Below are 18,028 nucleotides of genomic sequence, written 5' to 3' on the forward strand. Positions count from 1 at the left end.
GATTAATTTAGCGTTATCAAATTGATTGGATTATTGCTGGGGGAACAGGAACTTGAGCTGTGATTCATGAGAGTGCCATAAATAACACGAAAATGGTATTTACTTTGGTGCTTAAAAATTGGAGGAGAACTTTTACGAATCGTTTCTATCAAGCAGATAATGAACCTGTGTTTTTATGAACCATCTGCATCAAAATACCTTTAGAGATTTAGATAGAAATGATAACTAACCAAAATTACAAAACAAGCTACTCAGTTGTGGTAATTAGCGTTCGAGGAAAATCAATACAATCTGAGTGAGAACAAAACAATCAGCAATCGGCTGCAGAACGGAATCAAAATCGGAACCGGAGTTACGTGTTACGGGCCACAAATGCCAAATTGTCCAAAGGGTAATCAATCCGAGAACGAGTGTCCAAATTCGAAATTGCCCAGCAGCTGCCAAGACTCTCATGAAGGTGCACTGAGCAAAATTATATTATTTATTACTTCTCATAAGTATGATTTAATTGTGTAATAGTTACACTGTCTTATTGGTTTAATACTAGTTAGAAAGTATAGACCTGAACTCAGTTAATACGCTTGAATGGTAATCAACCTATACCTTCAGTTTTTCTCAGTGTATGATCCCTTACAAAAGTCAAGTGCTGCCGGTCGGCTGATTGCATTTAAACCAAATCGCTTCGTCGGCCAACAGTGAACAGTTGACTGCGAGCGGTGACCAGGAAGAAGTGAACACTGAGTATTAGCGGTAAAGGTAAATCTGTGGTGCGTCCGGGAAAGTTTCCGCAACATTTTCGCAGTGGCAGCGGGAAAGTGCATTTAATTAAATTTCCCTTTGTTCGATGCGAGTGCAAAAAGCATTGCCTACTTTTGCGGGCGGGCAAGAAACTGTTGCACATGCAGCCGCAAAATGTCGGCTGCTCATGACAACACCAACCAGCAGCCCTCAACCACCAACCGAGCACCACCGAGCACCGAGCACCGAGCTCCTAGCTCCTAGCCACTCTGAGCCACCGTTTCGCAAATAGTGCAAATAACTATACCAGTGGCTGCAGCTAGCGCAACATCTAAACCCAAACAATTTGCAGCATCTTGCCAAGAAACATCTGCGAACACACAAACACATGGCAGCCGAAGAGCAGCGTCTACAAAGGAGTAAGGATATTATTTCAGAAAGCGAACCGAATAAAGCACGCCCTGCCAAAAGTATTCGTGCCAAAGATCTGCAGGGGAAAACTAAAATGATTCTTGACCCTGCCTGCAATCCACTTCCATTTAATGATTTCCTGAGAACCTGTTCAATAGGCAATCATAGTTCAAGCTGAAATTCTTGGCCCGTAGAAACCCGATCAAGTTAAAGGTCCTGTCAATTGGTTAGGGTATTCTGAGAAACTGCCGCCCGTGGACAGCGAAATGGCTCTGCGAATTGTTGCCGCATTCAGCGGAAATGCAAGCTGAGTTAGCTATATGTTGTAGTCATGGCCGAGACTCCTTCTCCTGTTTTTGCTCCTGGTGCCGCTGATGTTGTTGCTCTGGCTTGGTCCTGTTCCCGTTGTTATTCGTGTTCGGTTCGGTGGCATGGCCCATGAATATTCATGGCGTTTGCCGGGCCAGTCATTCATTCATTCGTGATTTCACGCAAAAGAGGGAAATGCGAAGAAGCTGTGGAAAACAATGAAGAGGAATGGCACAAGACAAAACATGAAGCCAAATAAATAAACAAATGTCAAGCCATGTTGCTGAGGGCGGACACAAAAGCCAAGAAATTGGCGTGAGAATAAATCAAGAAATAAATTGGAAAATTTGTTATTTCAACGAGTGAACAGCAATAGTTTCGAGGCAAATGTTAGTTCAGCCAACTTGGGTTGAGACACTGCTAAAAGGTTCGATTTGCTTCTGAATAAATTGACCGGATTTGTTATGGGGTGAACAAAGTGCGGACTCTTGCAGCATTATGTAGGAAATGGATTATATATTTCCACCTCTTGAAAGATTTAAAAATTACATTTTTTACATCGGATTATTAAGAAAGGGGTTAGACAAACTGATTTCCATAGCCGAGATTCAAAATTTACACTCATATCATTTTTTGAAAAAAATTGAAAAATTTAATTTTTTTTCGATTTTTCGCATCATTAAAATTTCAAAAAAATCTAAAAAAATTTAATTATTTAGATTTAAGTGCCCATCGATTAGGAATTAAAATACGAGCTCAAAAAGGTATGACATTCTATATTTCGATCATTATTTTCGAATTTATCACCAAAATGTGAAATTAAACCTATGAAAATTGGTCAAAAAACTGTTTTATGGGTTTTGTTGGTTATTATAATAGATTGGTCCAAACATATACTCATATGTATTTTATAACTTGTGTAACTTGGGGTTAATATAATATAAGCCCACATTACTCGACTCGGTCTTTCCTTTGCCTCTCAATTTCCTTTACAATCTCGCTGAGAAGGTTAAGAGCCCAGTTAAATGTATTTTCATTGCCTGCCGGACTTTATTTTCCGCCTTTCTCAATAACAATTCGCTTGGCCCACAAAGTGAAGGCCAATTAAAATGTCCTTTAAGCGTTTCTGCAATATTAATTAACATGAAAAAGGCAGAAAGTACAACGCACATGTATTCTTGAAGGAAAAATGGGTAAAAAACACAGTCAACGTTTGGTAATCGACTCGATTCGAGCTCGCCACGGGTGCTGCCAAGGGTCAGCCAAACGCCTTTATTTAATTGGAAAATATTACATTTTTAAACAATATCCATTAAAAGTGCCAGTAGCAGACTTGCCTGCTAAAGCTGCAGTTCATATATATGTAGATGTATATATTTAAATAAAATGCCCCCGCTTCCAAACCCCACGTATCAGCTGCCAAAGGTAATCAACTCCTGGGAGAAGTCGCATTCGCAATAAAATGTTGAAAAATGCAAAAAAGAAGAAAAAAAATCCCTTTTAATGTTGCCCATGTGCACGGGGCTAAAAGGGGGGAGGCACTGCGCCCATGTCTGGGTCTGGAAAACACAAGTTCGCGTCTGGACCTTTGTCCCCAGCAGAATTGTGGAGTGGATTTCAGTTGCGGACCGAAGGGTCTGGGCCTGAATGGGGTCATTTACTTTGAGTGTTCGACGCTCATTTAAATGCAAATTTAAATGAAATTTTAATCCAGTTTTAAGAACGCAGTTGGACACTCCGGGGAAGCCTTTGATGTGCCAGCTCATCTTGCTGATTGCCTCGGGGCACGTTATTGGTTGGCGCTTCGATCCCGAAAAGCCCATTGAAGGCCAACTGATCGCCCTAGTCTGCTCCATACGCTTAAAAAATCATAGATACAACGCATAGCACATGAAAACACTGAACTGGATACAAAAAAAGCATCATTAAACAGGGCTTTGTGTTCAATTATGTTTAAATGAATTGTGAAATGTTGACCGCGCACTTTGAAAAAAGGCGCAACAAAAGCCACTCAGATCGGCGCGGAAATCATCTTAATATCTGTGCCATCCAATTATCAATTAATCGCAATCTCTTCAACGTCAGCCACTCGTGAATGAAAATCCTTAACTAAGTTAATGCTCGGCCACAATTCCATGATGATGCTGCTGATGATGATGATGAGGCTGCAGCCAAAGGAATAAATCCGATCCCCATTCAACTTGAATACACTCACGCGCATTGATTGCATTTTGTGTCATCCCATGGACTTACTCTCGCCGAACTGCGTCCACCATCAGGCATAATTTACAGCGCATTAAAACCTCCGATGATGATTTATTGTTGTCCTGGCTGCCTGGCTGGTTGGCCATGTCCTGCGACCTGCCGATGCACCGCAAAAACATATTTAAAGCGGCATATTTATATTTTAATGAACCTGGAGTGGTGATATAAAATCAGAGCTTAACCATGTTACAATGCTCACGGGGCGGACAAATTATGAAGTTTTTCCCGTAATCAGTGTGCGAGTGTCTGTGGGTGTCCGTGGGTTTTTCCCTCCACATGTTTAAAGCCGTGCTGCAGTGTAGTATTAAGCAGGGGACATCGACTGGCGATTACTGTAGCGTTTTCACCGATGTCGGGGTTTGGCAGCACCTCGTGGGAAAATCAAGTCCATGTAATATGGGTTTATATGAGGGAGCTACTTTTTAAAGAAAACTAATTACAATGTTGTATCTATTATACACTTTTACCCATTTACTTTCTAAAACTGCATCAATAAATCCCATCTTGCAGAAGCGCCCAAGGATATGCAACCGCGAATCGACGACAGCTCACCGTCAGCGGCGGCAAGGACACTGACATCCTCGTCGAGCAGGAGCAGCTGGGCGGAGAACGAAGGATCCGCATCCGGCAGCGACTCGCTGCTGACGTCGTCGACAGCTTCGCTGCTGTCGCCGCAGGATAATAATAGTAGGTTGGGTCCAGGTCCTGGATTGCTGATTTTTCCCGGCACCGGTCAAAGACATCAGCATAATCCGAATGGCAGCCCGGGCAGCAAAACAATTGCAAAAGCTAATGACGGGAACGTGGCCATTAATCAGCCAGGACCCGGCAGGAGCATTCGCTCCTTTCGTCGTCCTCCACTGTGGCAGCCACCGCCAGAGGATCACGCGCAGGAGGGGCAGGAAATGGAGGTCCTGGATCGGAGGGATTGCCGTCCTGCCTGCTTGGCCAAAGGACAGGCCTTCACAATCGAGTTCCTGCAGGGCTCCTCCATACACGGATTCATTTATTTGGCCAAGCTCGGCCTGAGTTTCGTCGAACGGTGAGTTTTGATTTGTAATGACTGGTTTCCGCCAATGGATATTGGGTAATGGAATTGGACACACAATGGAGACTCTGTTCCCATCGGCTTTTTGAAGAAGAACAGAGCTGACTGAAACTCATGTTGTAAATATAACTAGAACTAAAGTAGGATATAGATAAATTACATATTCCGACTCCCTTAACCCGCTCCTATTGGGCAAATATTTGGTGTGAGAATATTTCCACTCAATTAATTTACAAGGGAAATTAAAGCTAAACCTCATTACGGCCAGAAAGCAGCAGAGACCGCAGCTTAACTTTGGCACAGGATACCCAAAGTTGGCCGCTTAGAAACCGTAAAGTGCCAACTAAAACGATACCAAACTATAAGTCGGGGTCTTAAAAAGGACTATCCAGCGAGCGTGGCCACGTGCAGAGATTCCGGATCGGATTCATAACGTGGCTGTTCTAAAGGGGGAAGTGCGTGGTGCCGAGCCCCCACATGAAAGTTCTCCAAGCGAAATACATTTTTCTACATATCTTCCGTTTTATGCGGTCGATGGGGGAAGGTGGATCTTGTGGTCTGAAGTAATATTTCTGCTGCTGGAATTTGTATTTTTGTGCGGTGCAATAAATCCTTAAAACTGACATGACATGACAAACAGGATTACACACACACTAGCTGCTAGGGGTGAAGGGGGGAAATTCTCCGCCGCTTTCGCTACCTTCCCCTTTTCCGTTTGGCAACACTCCACCAAAGTAGTCGACTGGATGGGGCTCAGGATGCGGATGCGGTGGTTCGTGGGAAATCTGTCAGGACTGCCGGCTAAGGGTTAATTAGTGGATAACAGCCAGGCCAAGGACAGGGCCAAACAGGCACTGAGAGAATAATAATTATAGTATATTAATAAACAAATATTTTAATTGAAATATACAATTATGTAAAAACACTTCATCGATTATATGCGTTTAGTTCAGTTTAGATTCATTATATTACTATCAACATATTTTTATTGAATAACACATCTTCGTATTATTTAAGTGCATTACAGTCTCCCCAAAAATCATGAAGCTCAATTACAATTATTGTTAGTTTCCCTTACAGCCAAAGTCCAACTGACAGGTGTTTCCCAGAATAGACGTGAGATCAGAGGGGCAAAGGTGAAGTCCAGATGAAAGGCAGCCGGTCACGCAAAGCTCGGCTTAATTAATACACTTTCCCCCGCTGATTTCGTGAAAATGATTTGTTGGACATTTATAGAGCATTTTTCTCGGGAAATTTATGCCTTTGACGATTTCCACCTGGCACAGTTGGGATTTATTTCGCCATGCTACCTGAAAGAAAAGTATAAATGAGAAGTATGCTTTGCTATGGCAAGAAATCAGCTTGTGACGCACAAATTTCTGGACTATGAAGAACTCCAGCACAAGCCCGGCTTAAGCTCTCCCCCCTCACCAACAAAATCCAAAGCAATTGCACAAAAAATATGAAAAGCTCCGCTCACGTACAAAACAAGCTGGGGAAAAGGGAAGTGGAAATGCATAAACCGGAGAGAAAGAGTCTGTGTCGCTGACATGTGATAACCTCAATTTCACAAGCGTTGATATGGTAACTATGAGGGCTTTTCCAACCCCCAAACGCCACCCCCCTCGTCCTTTTGGGTGGCAGCGACAGGTGCACGATTGCATAATCCACAACCGAAAACTGCAAATGTAATGCAAAACACGCAGCGGCGCAGGATGCACAGGATTAGGGCCCTGTTTTCATGGGGGAATCTGCAATCTATGGCAGGGCATTGGGCTTTCGAGTGCCCTGAACTAGGTCCCATTTTACCTCCATTGGAATATTCGAAATTTCACAAATACTAACTTGGACTGTACACACGTTCAAATCTAAATCATAAATCTGCCTTTCACCCGCTAATTAACATAGCTTTTTCCAAACGTGCTAAACTAAAATTTAAAGAACTAAGGAACAAAGTAAAAATTTAGTTTTCAATTATTTAAGGCAATTTGTTTTGTATTTAAGCCAAGGAACCTTGATCCTTTACAACTTGTGAACTCGATTTGCATTTGCTTTGTAAATATTTAAGAGTTTTTTGGCTACAGCATTTCGACATTATTAATCCCATATCACACACATTTCAGCTGCATACCTCAGCCAGAAACTATGTGGGCATTCAAGAATCCACCAATCCACAAAAAAGTAAGAAAGCAACCCTTGATGCACGAATTACCAACGAGATATTTTCGACATCCAACATGCATCACTGGGCCTCATTCACGCACACATTTTATGCATATGAGTGTCGAGATGATGAAACAAAGCAAATACATAAATTGCAGGCCAGACCGACACGAGATGGAAAATGGCAGTTGCGGCGGGGGGAAATGGGAAAATGGGCGGGGAAATGGGTGCGGGCATGACAATGAGTCTGTCATATGCGATGTCCAAAAGGAATTTTGTGGTGTTAGACAAAGTACAGCACTCAGCTGTCAGAGAGGAAAATTCCAACAAAAAAAAAAGAAAGCGGACGAGGAAAGAGCGAAAAGCTGCACACAAAAATAATAAGGAGCTGGAAAATGTTTGGGAAAATTAAAAGCCAAGTAGCCGAGTGTTTGTGTGTGTGTGTGAGCACTGAAAGCTTTATGAGCCATTGCTGGCATCAAAATGTCATTGTAGAAGGCATTCGCCTGAAATGGGAAATTCAGCAAAGGATTTTCGGCGACTTCTGTCTGTGTCCTTGCCACTTTGTTTGTGGCGCTTCGAGCCGAATGGGAAAGCTGAAAGAAAAGCCAGCAAAGGGTTGCAAAAGCGTTGATGCGTTCATTGACTCCTCCTTCGAGTTGCCCATAATTCTTTCGCCGCGAATATTTCGCATAATGCTAACAGAAAAAATTTACACGCAATAGATTTTTATGTCCTTTCGCCACAATGCACACTCAACAGCAGTGCGAATTATTCGTCAGATTCCATATATCATTTCAGACTGTGTCGCATTTTTGCGAATTTTCACTCCGATTTTTATAGAACTTATTTCACATTTTTCAGCGTGCTCTGGCTGGCGTTCATCTGCGTGGCATTGTTCAGCATCATCTCGCTGAGCAAACGCACTTGGCATCGCTTTCAGACCTCGCCAATGGTCATATCCATGGATCGGAATAAGCTGGTCTGGAACACCAGCTTTCCATCGCTCACAGTGTGTCCGCACAAGCGGATCGATGAGTTGAAAGTGGAGGAGTACATACTGTGAGTGAAAATGCAGTTTCCTAAACATGTGGCATACACATTTAAGTGCATTTCCACCCGATGCACCCGTACAGCGCCCATCCCGACCAATTCCTGTCCGAGGAGGATCAAGAGGACTTCCGCGATTTTATTGTGAAACTTGCCAGCCTCACTTACGACAACTTGGAGACACTGCCGCTGAACAAGTCGTATGGGATTCCGAGCACCAAGTACTTGGATCTGCTCTACGAATTGAAATGGGCCTTCGAGCCGGAAATCAGCAGCGGCGCCGCCGTCAAAATGTTCATCTACGAGACGCAAACGGAGTTTGGCATTTGCCATTCAGTCAACTCGATGGTGGCGCGCTACAACTCCTTCGAGTGAGTAATTGTTGGGCAGGAAGTGCTCCCGATTTGATTGCCATCTCCTTGGCCACTTGGCAGATACTGGCGTTCCGGCGACTGGAGCCTCATGGACCACGGCGACCGGGTGACTGTTCATCCGCTGGATGGCGAGATCTACGCCCAGATTATTAACCTATCGACCGCCTACGATGTTTACTTCCACGGTGCCGGCGATGTTCCCAGTATTTCGAAGCAAAGGTACACTTTCCCGGAAAGTGACTACACCACCGTGGAGCTCATCGCCCTGGAGATCTTTACGAATGAGGAGGCGAGAGCGTGAGTTCCAAGATTACTAGCGTTAGGCTCAAAATATATTTATTTATTGGCAGTTTCAGCACGAAGCAAAGAAGCTGCCGCTTCAACTACGAGGCCGAGGAAATGATGACGGTGCCCATCTACAGTTTTGGCCTCTGTCTCTCGGAGTGCAGGATGTTCTTTGCTCTGCGGGTCTGCGGCTGCGTTCCGCACTTCTACAGGAACCGCTGTGGGTATAATCATATTTTCGGGACACAGAGTTGCACTTAATTGGCCCCCATTAAAGTTAACTTTTATGCGACGGACGGGGTTGCATCGGAGCTGGCCAGTTTTATGGCGAAAACTCGGTCGTAAAATGCTTAAATACTCGCTGTTTAAGTGGCAACTTTTGCACTATTATCTGTCCCGCTCCAATGCACTCCATTCGTCTCTTTCTTCAATGTTTTCCAGTGCGAAATGGCCGGCGGTTGCCTGTTTGCGGACTGGAGGGCATCGGATGCCTGGTCAAAATTAAACGTGAGTAATTTCCACCGCACCGGGAACATGCAAATATTTATCGTGGCCCGGAAATTCGATTTACATTTTTCGTCTGAATAAAAAATGGACTGAAATTTCCCAGAACGTGACCATAATTTAATTTTCCGTAGGGTGGTCAAAAGTCAAGGTTGAAATAGACAACCTGTTGCGTAATTGAAAAGCTGGAAGTAATTTGCTGGGCGAGACCAGATTACGGACAGGTTGACGTTGATAAGCTGGATAAATGTTTTGAACAAAAAGCTTGTGTTCTATTAGAATATTAAGTATGATATTAACGAATATAAACATTATATTGAGGAAGCTTTCACTACATTGCAGTTGATTAAAGTTACCTATTCATGTAGGGAATAATATAATTTTTTTCTCGCTGCTTAAAATTGAAATTGAATATCGTTATGAACCTTTTGTTTTACCCTACAGGCGAAATAATCTCATTGAAATCGGACAAATACAAAATCAATTGCAACTGCTTGGCCAACTGTGATGATTCCAACTTCTTTGTGCAATCCTACGTAAGTACATCGCACATAATAATAAAAATAAATGAAAAAATGGCAAATCCCCTATTAAAAAATATAAAGTAAACTTTAACTGTAAAAATGTTTATGGCGAACAGAAGCGCCATCTAGCGCTCGTTAAGTGGCAACTGCAGACGCCGCTGCGTCGCGCATTTCAAGTGGAAAAATGCCCGGAAAACTGGAGAAAATCCGCCGGAGGAGGGGGAGCCGGAGAGCGGGGGCTTGTGCCTTAAACAAACATCAAAATTGTAGTCCGGGGCTATAAAAAATAATAAGCGCAGAAGTTGCAGGAACTGGGAGCCTTGAAATATGCAATTATTTTGGGGATGAGGCGTACGAAAAGGGGCGGCAAACCAAAAGTTTTGTTTAACTTTTTTTCGCGCTGTGTGCGGCGAAAGTTTTTACATTTAATAATAATTTTTGCTTACTTGCCTTGTTACCAGAATACTGATGATGATGTTGTTCCCATTTCGCTTTGTTGCTCTTATCTTATACATATACCGTATCATTATGGGTTTTCCCCATTTCCTCTATTTCCCAAATTCTCCACAGCGTTCGCGTGTCTGGTTTTTGGGAGCCAACTTGCAGTGGGGTATTTTGGAGCACCCAAAAATGCAGGTAAAGGGTAATCAATTGTTATGATTAGTTATGATTCTGGTTCAGTTATGTGAACACCTTGTTATTAGCTTAATAGTTGTTATAAATATTTTCGTTTAATATTTAATTATAAATCATTTTCCCTTAACCATTGAAAACCAAATACCCAAACATGCAGCTACGACGGGAAGTCCTTTTCTCCTTCGCAGATGTTTTGGGTAAGTTTTTCCTCCTGCCCAAAGTTTTTCCGCCTCACTTAAGAACGCTCGCATTTCACTTTCAGTTTACATCGGCGGTCTTGTTGGATTTTTCTTGGGCTGCAGCGCCTTGAGCTTTACGGAAATTATCTACTACTTTACGGCACGATTTGTTCGACGCATGTTTTGCAATTAATTCTCAATGGAATTTCTTTTTATATTAAAACATTATATTAACTACTACAGCTTAAAATAGTTAAGGTATCAGGGAAATGATACATCATTTTTAATAAAGCGCACGTCGATTCAGTCAAAGTCGTCCACGATTCCAGCGGCGGCCTTAATCTCCTTCCAGCGTTCTGTGATCGAAGATCCTTCCGTACCTGACCCACTGGTCGTCTCCGCTGGTCTTCCGATTACTACACCCAAGGGAGGGGGCTTGACCGCGGCATGTCTTTCGATGTAGAAATTGCATTGCTTGCAGTAAACTTGCGACATTTCGCGCGGCTCGAACTTCTTATCGCAAATGACACAGATTTTGGTGGACAGACGGCACTGAGAGCAGCGGAGCTCCTTCCGCGACAGTTCGCTCCAAAGAAACCTTCCAAAGCACGCGGTGCACATGTACAGCCTGTTGTCCGGGAATTCCATGTCCACAAATCAGGCTGGGAAACATAAATAAGCTTACGATTTATAGGAAAAAAAAACAAGCTAAGATATCTTACCTAAATTATATGATCAAAGCACTTGGGAGAAATCTAAAACAAAGCTTACTAAATTAACTTTGATATTTTTCGTGTAAGTCATGGCTTTTTTGATCGATCTGGCGAGGATTGTCTTGTATCTGTGTATCTGTCTAATCACGACGACTGCTACGTCATCTTTTTATTGGCCAAACAAAAACAGTCGCGCCGGCCTAATCAAAAATAAAATACACTTTGTGCAAAGTTGGCGGAAATCATGGCGAGGAACTCCCCAACTTTTCCACCTCGCCATCATTGAACCTTCATTGTCCATGTTTCGTCGCTGGCATTTCAATGAACTGTTCGCTTCTTCAATCGAACAGAAAGGGACGGGGGTAGTGGGAAAGAGAGGGACGACAAATTGCGCTCCTTTTGTATTTTTGCCAACCTTGTCTTATTTTATTATTGGGGTCGTCGGCAGACATTGAAATGAACTTCTGACTTGTTCACATGTTATGTGTGCTTAATATTTGCCGAATAATTTGTAGTAAGTTATTTCGCTTCAGCCATTATTGGCCTGCAAGCGTGTACAGGCAAGATTCGATAGACGAACAGGATCAACTGACCAGAGATGGAGTTCCAGTAACTCCATAGAAATAAAATAGCACAGCCATTTCGTTTTCTGTAGAAAATATATAGTTAGGGATGCTTGACTGTATTTTTTCATTTCTAGAACCCCCTAGAATCGCATTTATTGTGTTTGTCTTGACTTTTGCACAACTGAGTGAACTGTGGCTGTCAACAAATGCCAAAAACTCATGAATTTTTGCTGCTCCTTCGGCGAGTCCTTCTTCGTTTTTGCGGCGTCATCAATGAATGAGTGAGAAATGGTCGAAAATGTGGGTCATCGAGGAAAGGAAGGATATATAACTTGCTGTAAGCTTCGCCTGATCTGCTACAGGAATCAAAGTTTTCATCTGCCAACATCACAATGGGTAAATCTACATTTCAATGGCTTCATATTTTTATGCAAAACCGTACTCTCCCTTTCGCACATTCTGCAGCTGTCTCCCTCCCGCAATCAAATCTCAAAGGAATTGTCAAAGAGTGTGGATTTTTTGCACCTTGGCTGGTGGAAATGGGAAAAAGGGGGCGTGGCAAGCCACAATCCACACGAGAATTTCCCGCCACCGCGAGCTGCATTTTAAATAAATAAAGCGGAAGGGATGTTCGTTGAGGTTTGGGTGAGGAATCCGGGAGCTACATACGTATTATCCAACTTTGCACTTTGAAGTTTTTGGGGCTGAAAGGGTGGCACTTTTTACCGCATAAATTTGGGAATTATTAAAATTTATTGTTCGAAATTGCCATTGGCATGCGTGTGAGGGCTTAATGTATAAGAAATTGATAAGATAAGACGCCCATTTGGGTAACTTCTAAAGAGTTCTATTGTTCATTAATCCTAGAAATGTATGCTATTGTTGTGAATTTCACAAGGGAATGGAAAATGTGCATACGAAAATCTATAACTTTTAAAAAAAAAGTTAATGCTCTAATATGTACATATTTAATTATATAAAATGACATTTTGGCTGCTAAAATTTGGCTAAAATTTTTAAAATGATTTCAGGCTTCAGTTGCGTACCCAATCGATGTAAACTTAAAATTTGCGACTCATCCTCTTTATTTTAAATATAAATATAGTATTTGATAAACAGTTAAACTTACTCTGTAGGTTTAATAAATTTATATTGTTGTATATTTTATTTTTAAAAAGTTCCCCCAAAAGTGAAGGATGCTGTCTCGGCTAGACACGAAGCTAGGAGTGTGTATCTGCTAACAAATCGATATCAAGAAACAACCTAAATTATCGCGAGAAACATTGGTCTCCGATGACAAATGCATCGACGCCGTTTTCGCATCACCAGCGACTGCGGATTTGTGGTGTGGAAATTTCCGCAAAACAAAAATAAAAATAGACCTCGGTGTGCCAACTTGCAAGCGATGCACAAAGGGGCGCCTCCTTGGCGAGTGGGCGGTGCTAACGTGGCATCCGGAATGGAGCGGCAGCTGTCCGGGAATCCCGCATTGGGAGAAGAGGAAGAGGCTGCAACCAAACAACAACAACTGATAAGAAGTGAAAGGTGGCCCTGCAATCGCAGGACTATTCTCCTGGGATGCATCTGCATCCTAATCTCGATCGCCCTGCCCTCGAGCAATGCCACCCACATCAGCGGACAATTCCAGACGGGCGACTTCTTCCAGTTCCTGGCGAAATTCGGCTTCAACAAGGCGGACCTGACACGGCGCAATGCCTATGGATATATCTACGGCAATGTCACGTCGACGGATAAGTATGCGGTTCCTTTGACACTCGTCGTCTTGGACAGGAGCACATTCCTCGAGTTCTACGGCAATCGCAGTCAAAGGAGCCGGGAAGCCGCCTGCACAGGGATGTTCTCCCGCCTCCAAAGGATCGCCTACGATTCCACGTGCAATCCTCGTGCCAAAAGGGACTTCCTGCGTCATGTTCCCTGTCCCGTCAATCAGCTCTGCAGCGATGAAGATGCACCCGGAAACGTAGTCCCGGGATCGCAGTTCACCTATGTTATCAACCTGGAGGCGGAACCAAGGTGAGTTCTGGGTTTTTCTGGGTTTACAATTCGTAAGATAAGAGATGGAGTGCAAAAAAAACCCATTTCATCTATAGAGACTGCCTCTCACTATGTATGGGCCTTTTGGTATGGAGCTTGCTCCATACAGATAAAATGAAACCCTATATCTTTGTTTGTTTGTAACGGCATTCCTCTTTTGTGAACGGAAAAATGAGATAACATTTGCGTTGTTCATTGATTTCGACATGACTTGGAATAATTTTATTTTTCCACACAATTTACTGACCTTACCAGAGTTTATTTTGCTTTGTTGTTTTAACTGGTTAATGTATTTTGTTCTCCCCCGCATCGTTGACAGATTCTGGTACCTCTCCCTGGTGGCCTGTTATCAAAACAAAAGCACCTGCCAGTGGCACGCGCACGAGAGCCTGCCAAGGCTAAGTAAATTGGGCAGCAATCTCCTCAACACGCTGCATTACGACATCCATCTGGTCAACTTGCATCCGAACAACTCGGCCGCACATCCACTCACCTACCAGTACTCGTACGATCAGCAGAATCTGCTGGAGATGTACCTGGTGTTCCTGCTCGTCTACATTGTTCTGCTGCCCATGCAAATTTATGCGGTGCGGCGGCAGAAGCATCCAGTGACCAAGTTGTTTACCCTGAGTCTTCTCAGCGAGTTCGTCAGCCTGGCTCTGATCACCGCGCACCTGATTCACTATGCGGCCAATGGAGTGGGCGAGCCACGGTTGCAGGCAGCGGGAGATGTCCTGGACATCCTGAGCCGCACAACATTTATGTTAATTCTGCTACTGCTGGCCAAAGGATGGGCAGTTACCAGACAGCAGATCAGCAGAACGGGATGGATCATTCTCATGTCCATCTGGGTGCCATACTGCGCGTTCCACGTGTTCCTTTACATCTGGGATAGGGTAAGATGTGAATAATTATTAAATATAGATTTTCATTGAAAACAAAAAATGTTTTGCAGACGGAAGTCGATGTGGTTTCAGACATCGATGAATACCAGACGTGGCCCGGCTGGATAGTTTTAATACTACGGTAGGTCCTTAAAGTTTTTTGGATGGAAAAATTAACGTGACTTACTGTTTTTTGAATTGACAGCACCTCCTTTATGATGTGGTTTCTTTACGAGCTCCGCAACACCATGAAGTACGAGCACTCAACAAAAAAACTTGACTTTCTACTTCACCTGGGCGCGTCCAGTTTGGTGTGGTTTATCTACCTACCCATTGTGGCAATTGTGGCGCTGCAGGTCAGCCCCATGTGGCGCTACAAGTTGCTGCAAGGCATCACCAACTCGGCGGACTGCATGGCCTATTGTGTGATGACAGGTCTGTTGTGGCCACATAGAGCCGGCCAATATCTGCTCCTAGCGGGCACCAAATATGCGGGTGAGTGCGGTTGAGATATATCCAAACTCCGACAATTTAATAAGGTCAATTCTTTTAAAGGCATGGATGAGTTGGACGAGTTCAACGAAGCGCCGCACATTGTCAGGGAGCGTGAGAGGCGTCGGAATTCGCCGCCCGATGAAATTGCCATTGGTACGGGGAGTCGGGGGATGGTGCTATCCACTAGCATTCCACATTCGCTAAACGGCGATGCCTGCAACGATCTTTTGGAGGCTGAAGACCTCGACGCGGAGCTGCTCACCGATCTTAACAAAAACAGCCATATTGTGGCGTAAATGCAACGGGTTAATTACTAGGTGTAGATGTCAATTGTGCTAAATGAAACACGGAATGTTATTCATCCTAACCATAAACCATACATATAGCTAGATTTAGGTGGGTTGATATTTCCAAGCTTTTCAATAGTACTATTTTCTGCCTGAAAAATAAGGTTCTGCTAATTTAACTGACGTATTTTTTGCTTAGTTATTTTGTAACACAGTAAGTTACCTAAAAAGTCACTCCCTTAGTAAACAAATATTAGTTATATCAATTTTAACTGAATTTTGACTTGAGCTGAGATTTTAAAATTGACCCACCATTATCTGGACACAAATTTATCTGAGTGTGTATTCCATATAGCGTGTAACCACTTACAACGAAGTCAGAGCGAGTGCAAGAATGCACCAGAGATTGTTGTGTGATTTTATGTAATATGCTTGAATTTATAATTAGTTTCTAGTTAACGCATAGGAGAACGATTCGATACAATACGCTTCAGCATCATCAATTCGTTGCGGTAGTTTATGCATAAGCTTACATTTAAACAAACTACCGACTACCTACTAAGATAAGCAACCAAGCGGTATTTTGATAAGAACAATCTAAACACACGAGCTAAAACCACTTGAAATTGCAAAACGAAAAATAGCTGAATAAATGAATAATTTTTAGATAACTACTTCTTTGATTTGCTGTTTGATAAGTAGAGCAACGAAAAATTTGTATTTCTTACGTTTGACCCTTAAATACTCTATGAAATTTATTGTACCATACGTGCTTCACATCAAAATTCAAGCTAACCGTATATTTTTATTTTTTTTTAACTGAAAATACAATATTTTTTATATATAGAAATAATTATTGTATTTTATTTATATTTTTTATTTAGTTTCGAAATTATATTTTACTTAAGTAATATCACATTTAAGTATGAATATACTTTTCTACGTTTTATAAGAAGATAAATAATAATAGTTAAAAACCCTTGATGTGAGTGAGTCCCACTGTTGCGTTTGTTGCGTGTCCTATAGAAATTCCCTGGAGTCCTTTTAGCTTGCTTCAGAATCAACTATTATGTTGGTTCCAATTCCAGCTTTAGTTTCGCTTTCAACGTCCAGAACAATGAATCAATACTTTTTTCTGCATACTTACTTTCAAGTGAGCCGCTTGATAGGACTGTGCAATCTGCACTACGATTTCTCGAATCATCGGTTCATCCTCAATCATGTGCCCACAGTGGCTTACTGTGTGATCGTGAATGTGCTCTATCTCTTGATCCTTCCGTTTGCCCTGTTCCTGCTAACTGGTAACATCTACGATTGCCCAGATGCGGGCATGTTTGGAGTGGTCTACAACGTGGTGGCTCTGACCAAACTCCTGACCATGCTCTTCCTAATGAGCAGTGTTTGGATACAGAGGCGTCGATTGCATAAGTTGGGAAACGACTTGATGAAAATGATGCACAAATTCCGATTTAATCTTGGAAACGATTGCAGGAACAGATGCCTGTGCAAGGCTCTGCTGACCAGCTCTCGATTTTTGCTCCTAACCCAGCAGCTGGTGACCCGGGATTCAGTGGTTAATTGCGAGAGTAACTCCAGCTTGAGGAGAGCTATGGTTCCGTACCAAAGGGCTGCCATAGTGTACGCCTTAATCATGATTCTATTAATGAGCTATGTGGATTTGACTGTCTATATGGTCGAAGTGGCTGGCAATTGGCTGCTGGTAAATATGTCCCAGGTGGTTCGGGAAATGGTCCAAGATCTAGAGGTACTACCCGAGAGGAATGGCATTCCGCGGGAGATGGGACTGATGCAGATCCTTGGCGCCTGGCGAAAACTTTGGAAGCGCTGTCGCCGTTTGGATGCACTTCTCAAGCAGATCGTTGACATCTTCCAGTGGCAGTTGCTCTTCAACCTGCTAACCACTTATATATTTAACATTGCTGTTTTGTTTCGGTTGTGGATTTACCTGGAATTTGATAAAAACTTTCATTTATGGAAGGGCATATTATATGCGCTTATTATTCTGACCCATCACGTCGAAATCATAATGCAATTTTCCATTTTCGAGATCAACCGCAGTAAGTGGTTGGGACTTTTAGTAGATGTCGGAAATCTATGGGACATCAATTATTCGGGAAGACAATGTAATAAAAGCCGGGGAATGATTCTGTCAAGAAAGGTAATTATTTTGTATTGAATTCAAAGTGCAAAGATATTAACTAACGCTTTACACTAGTTAGAGTTTTCCCTGTTCTACATGAATCGCAAACTTCAACTGAATCCAAAACGAGTCAGACGTCTGCACATCGTTGGATTGTTCGATCTGAGTAATCTAACCGTCCACAACATGACCAGGAGTATAATAACCAATGTGTTAGTTCTGTGTCAGATTGCCTATAAAATATATGGTTGAAAAATAATATGTCCAATGATTTTCAATCTCAAGTAATTTTACAAAATGTTTTTGGGTTCGAAGGTCTGCTAAAATCTTCCAATTTTTATATAAAACATTATATATTTAAGCTTTATAGGAAACGAGGCA

General features: G+C 42.6%; 4 protein-coding genes across 4 annotated transcripts; 3 read left to right on the forward strand and 1 right to left on the reverse strand.

Moving 5' to 3' along the window:
* Positions 1 to 4,235: 4,235 nt before the first annotated feature.
* Positions 4,236 to 10,710, forward strand: LOC6735644. Its single transcript, XM_039292102.2, has 10 exons — positions 4,236 to 4,765; positions 7,799 to 7,996; positions 8,071 to 8,355; positions 8,419 to 8,655; positions 8,709 to 8,863; positions 9,085 to 9,150; positions 9,592 to 9,683; positions 10,242 to 10,307; positions 10,465 to 10,504; positions 10,570 to 10,710. The coding sequence occupies exons 1-10, from the start codon at positions 4,248 to 4,250 to the stop codon at positions 10,677 to 10,679; spliced, it is 1,767 nt and encodes a 588-aa protein (XP_039148036.1). The 5' UTR covers positions 4,236 to 4,247; the 3' UTR covers positions 10,680 to 10,710.
* Positions 10,692 to 11,290, reverse strand: LOC27206601 (protein FAM76B). Its single transcript, XM_016181404.2, has 2 exons — positions 11,209 to 11,290; positions 10,692 to 11,148 (listed from the first exon to the last, which is right to left on the reverse strand). Exon 2 carries the CDS (start codon positions 11,132 to 11,134, stop codon positions 10,790 to 10,792), a length of 345 nt encoding a protein of 114 aa, XP_016029003.1. The 5' UTR covers positions 11,135 to 11,148; positions 11,209 to 11,290; the 3' UTR covers positions 10,692 to 10,789.
* Positions 11,291 to 13,029: 1,739 nt separating this feature from the next.
* On the forward strand, positions 13,030 to 16,160 carry LOC6735646. Its single transcript, XM_002082528.4, has 5 exons — positions 13,030 to 13,799; positions 14,140 to 14,716; positions 14,776 to 14,846; positions 14,910 to 15,199; positions 15,260 to 16,160. Exons 1-5 carry the CDS (start codon positions 13,066 to 13,068, stop codon positions 15,493 to 15,495), a joined length of 1,908 nt encoding a protein of 635 aa, XP_002082564.2. The 5' UTR covers positions 13,030 to 13,065; the 3' UTR covers positions 15,496 to 16,160.
* Positions 16,161 to 16,496: 336 nt separating this feature from the next.
* LOC6735647 (putative gustatory receptor 58c) lies at positions 16,497 to 17,899 on the forward strand. The gene is made up of 2 exons (XM_044922449.1): positions 16,497 to 17,665; positions 17,723 to 17,899. Exons 1-2 carry the CDS (start codon positions 16,556 to 16,558, stop codon positions 17,897 to 17,899), a joined length of 1,287 nt encoding a protein of 428 aa, XP_044778384.1. The 5' UTR covers positions 16,497 to 16,555.
* The last annotated feature ends 129 nt before the right edge of the window (positions 17,900 to 18,028 follow it).

Source organism: Drosophila simulans, chromosome 2R (assembly GCF_016746395.2).
Source record: "Drosophila simulans strain w501 chromosome 2R, Prin_Dsim_3.1, whole genome shotgun sequence".
Taxonomy (NCBI): Eukaryota; Metazoa; Arthropoda; class Insecta; order Diptera; family Drosophilidae; genus Drosophila; species Drosophila simulans.

What these genes read in the sequence shown, in the direction of transcription:
- LOC6735644 (XM_039292102.2), top strand. Translation starts at nt 4,248, where the DNA reads ATGCAACCGCGAATCGACGACAGCTCACCGTCAGCGGCGGCAAGGACA. An exon ending in GCACTTCTACAGGAACCGCT is followed by an intron (nt 8,864 to 9,084) that starts GTGGGTATAATC and finishes AATGTTTTCCAG; the next exon opens with TGCGAAATGGCCGGCGGTTG. An exon ending in ATGCCTGGTCAAAATTAAAC is followed by an intron (nt 9,151 to 9,591) that starts GTGAGTAATTTC and finishes TTTACCCTACAG; the next exon opens with GCGAAATAATCTCATTGAAA.
- LOC27206601 (XM_016181404.2), bottom strand. Translation starts at nt 11,134, where the DNA reads ATGGAATTCCCGGACAACAGGCTGTACATGTGCACCGCGTGCTTTGGA.
- LOC6735646 (XM_002082528.4), top strand. Translation starts at nt 13,066, where the DNA reads ATGCATCGACGCCGTTTTCGCATCACCAGCGACTGCGGATTTGTGGTG. An exon ending in AACCTGGAGGCGGAACCAAG is followed by an intron (nt 13,800 to 14,139) that starts GTGAGTTCTGGG and finishes CATCGTTGACAG; the next exon opens with ATTCTGGTACCTCTCCCTGG. An exon ending in AGCGGGCACCAAATATGCGG is followed by an intron (nt 15,200 to 15,259) that starts GTGAGTGCGGTT and finishes ATTCTTTTAAAG; the next exon opens with GCATGGATGAGTTGGACGAG.
- LOC6735647 (XM_044922449.1), top strand. Translation starts at nt 16,556, where the DNA reads ATGTTGGTTCCAATTCCAGCTTTAGTTTCGCTTTCAACGTCCAGAACA. An exon ending in GAATGATTCTGTCAAGAAAG is followed by an intron (nt 17,666 to 17,722) that starts GTAATTATTTTG and finishes GCTTTACACTAG; the next exon opens with TTAGAGTTTTCCCTGTTCTA.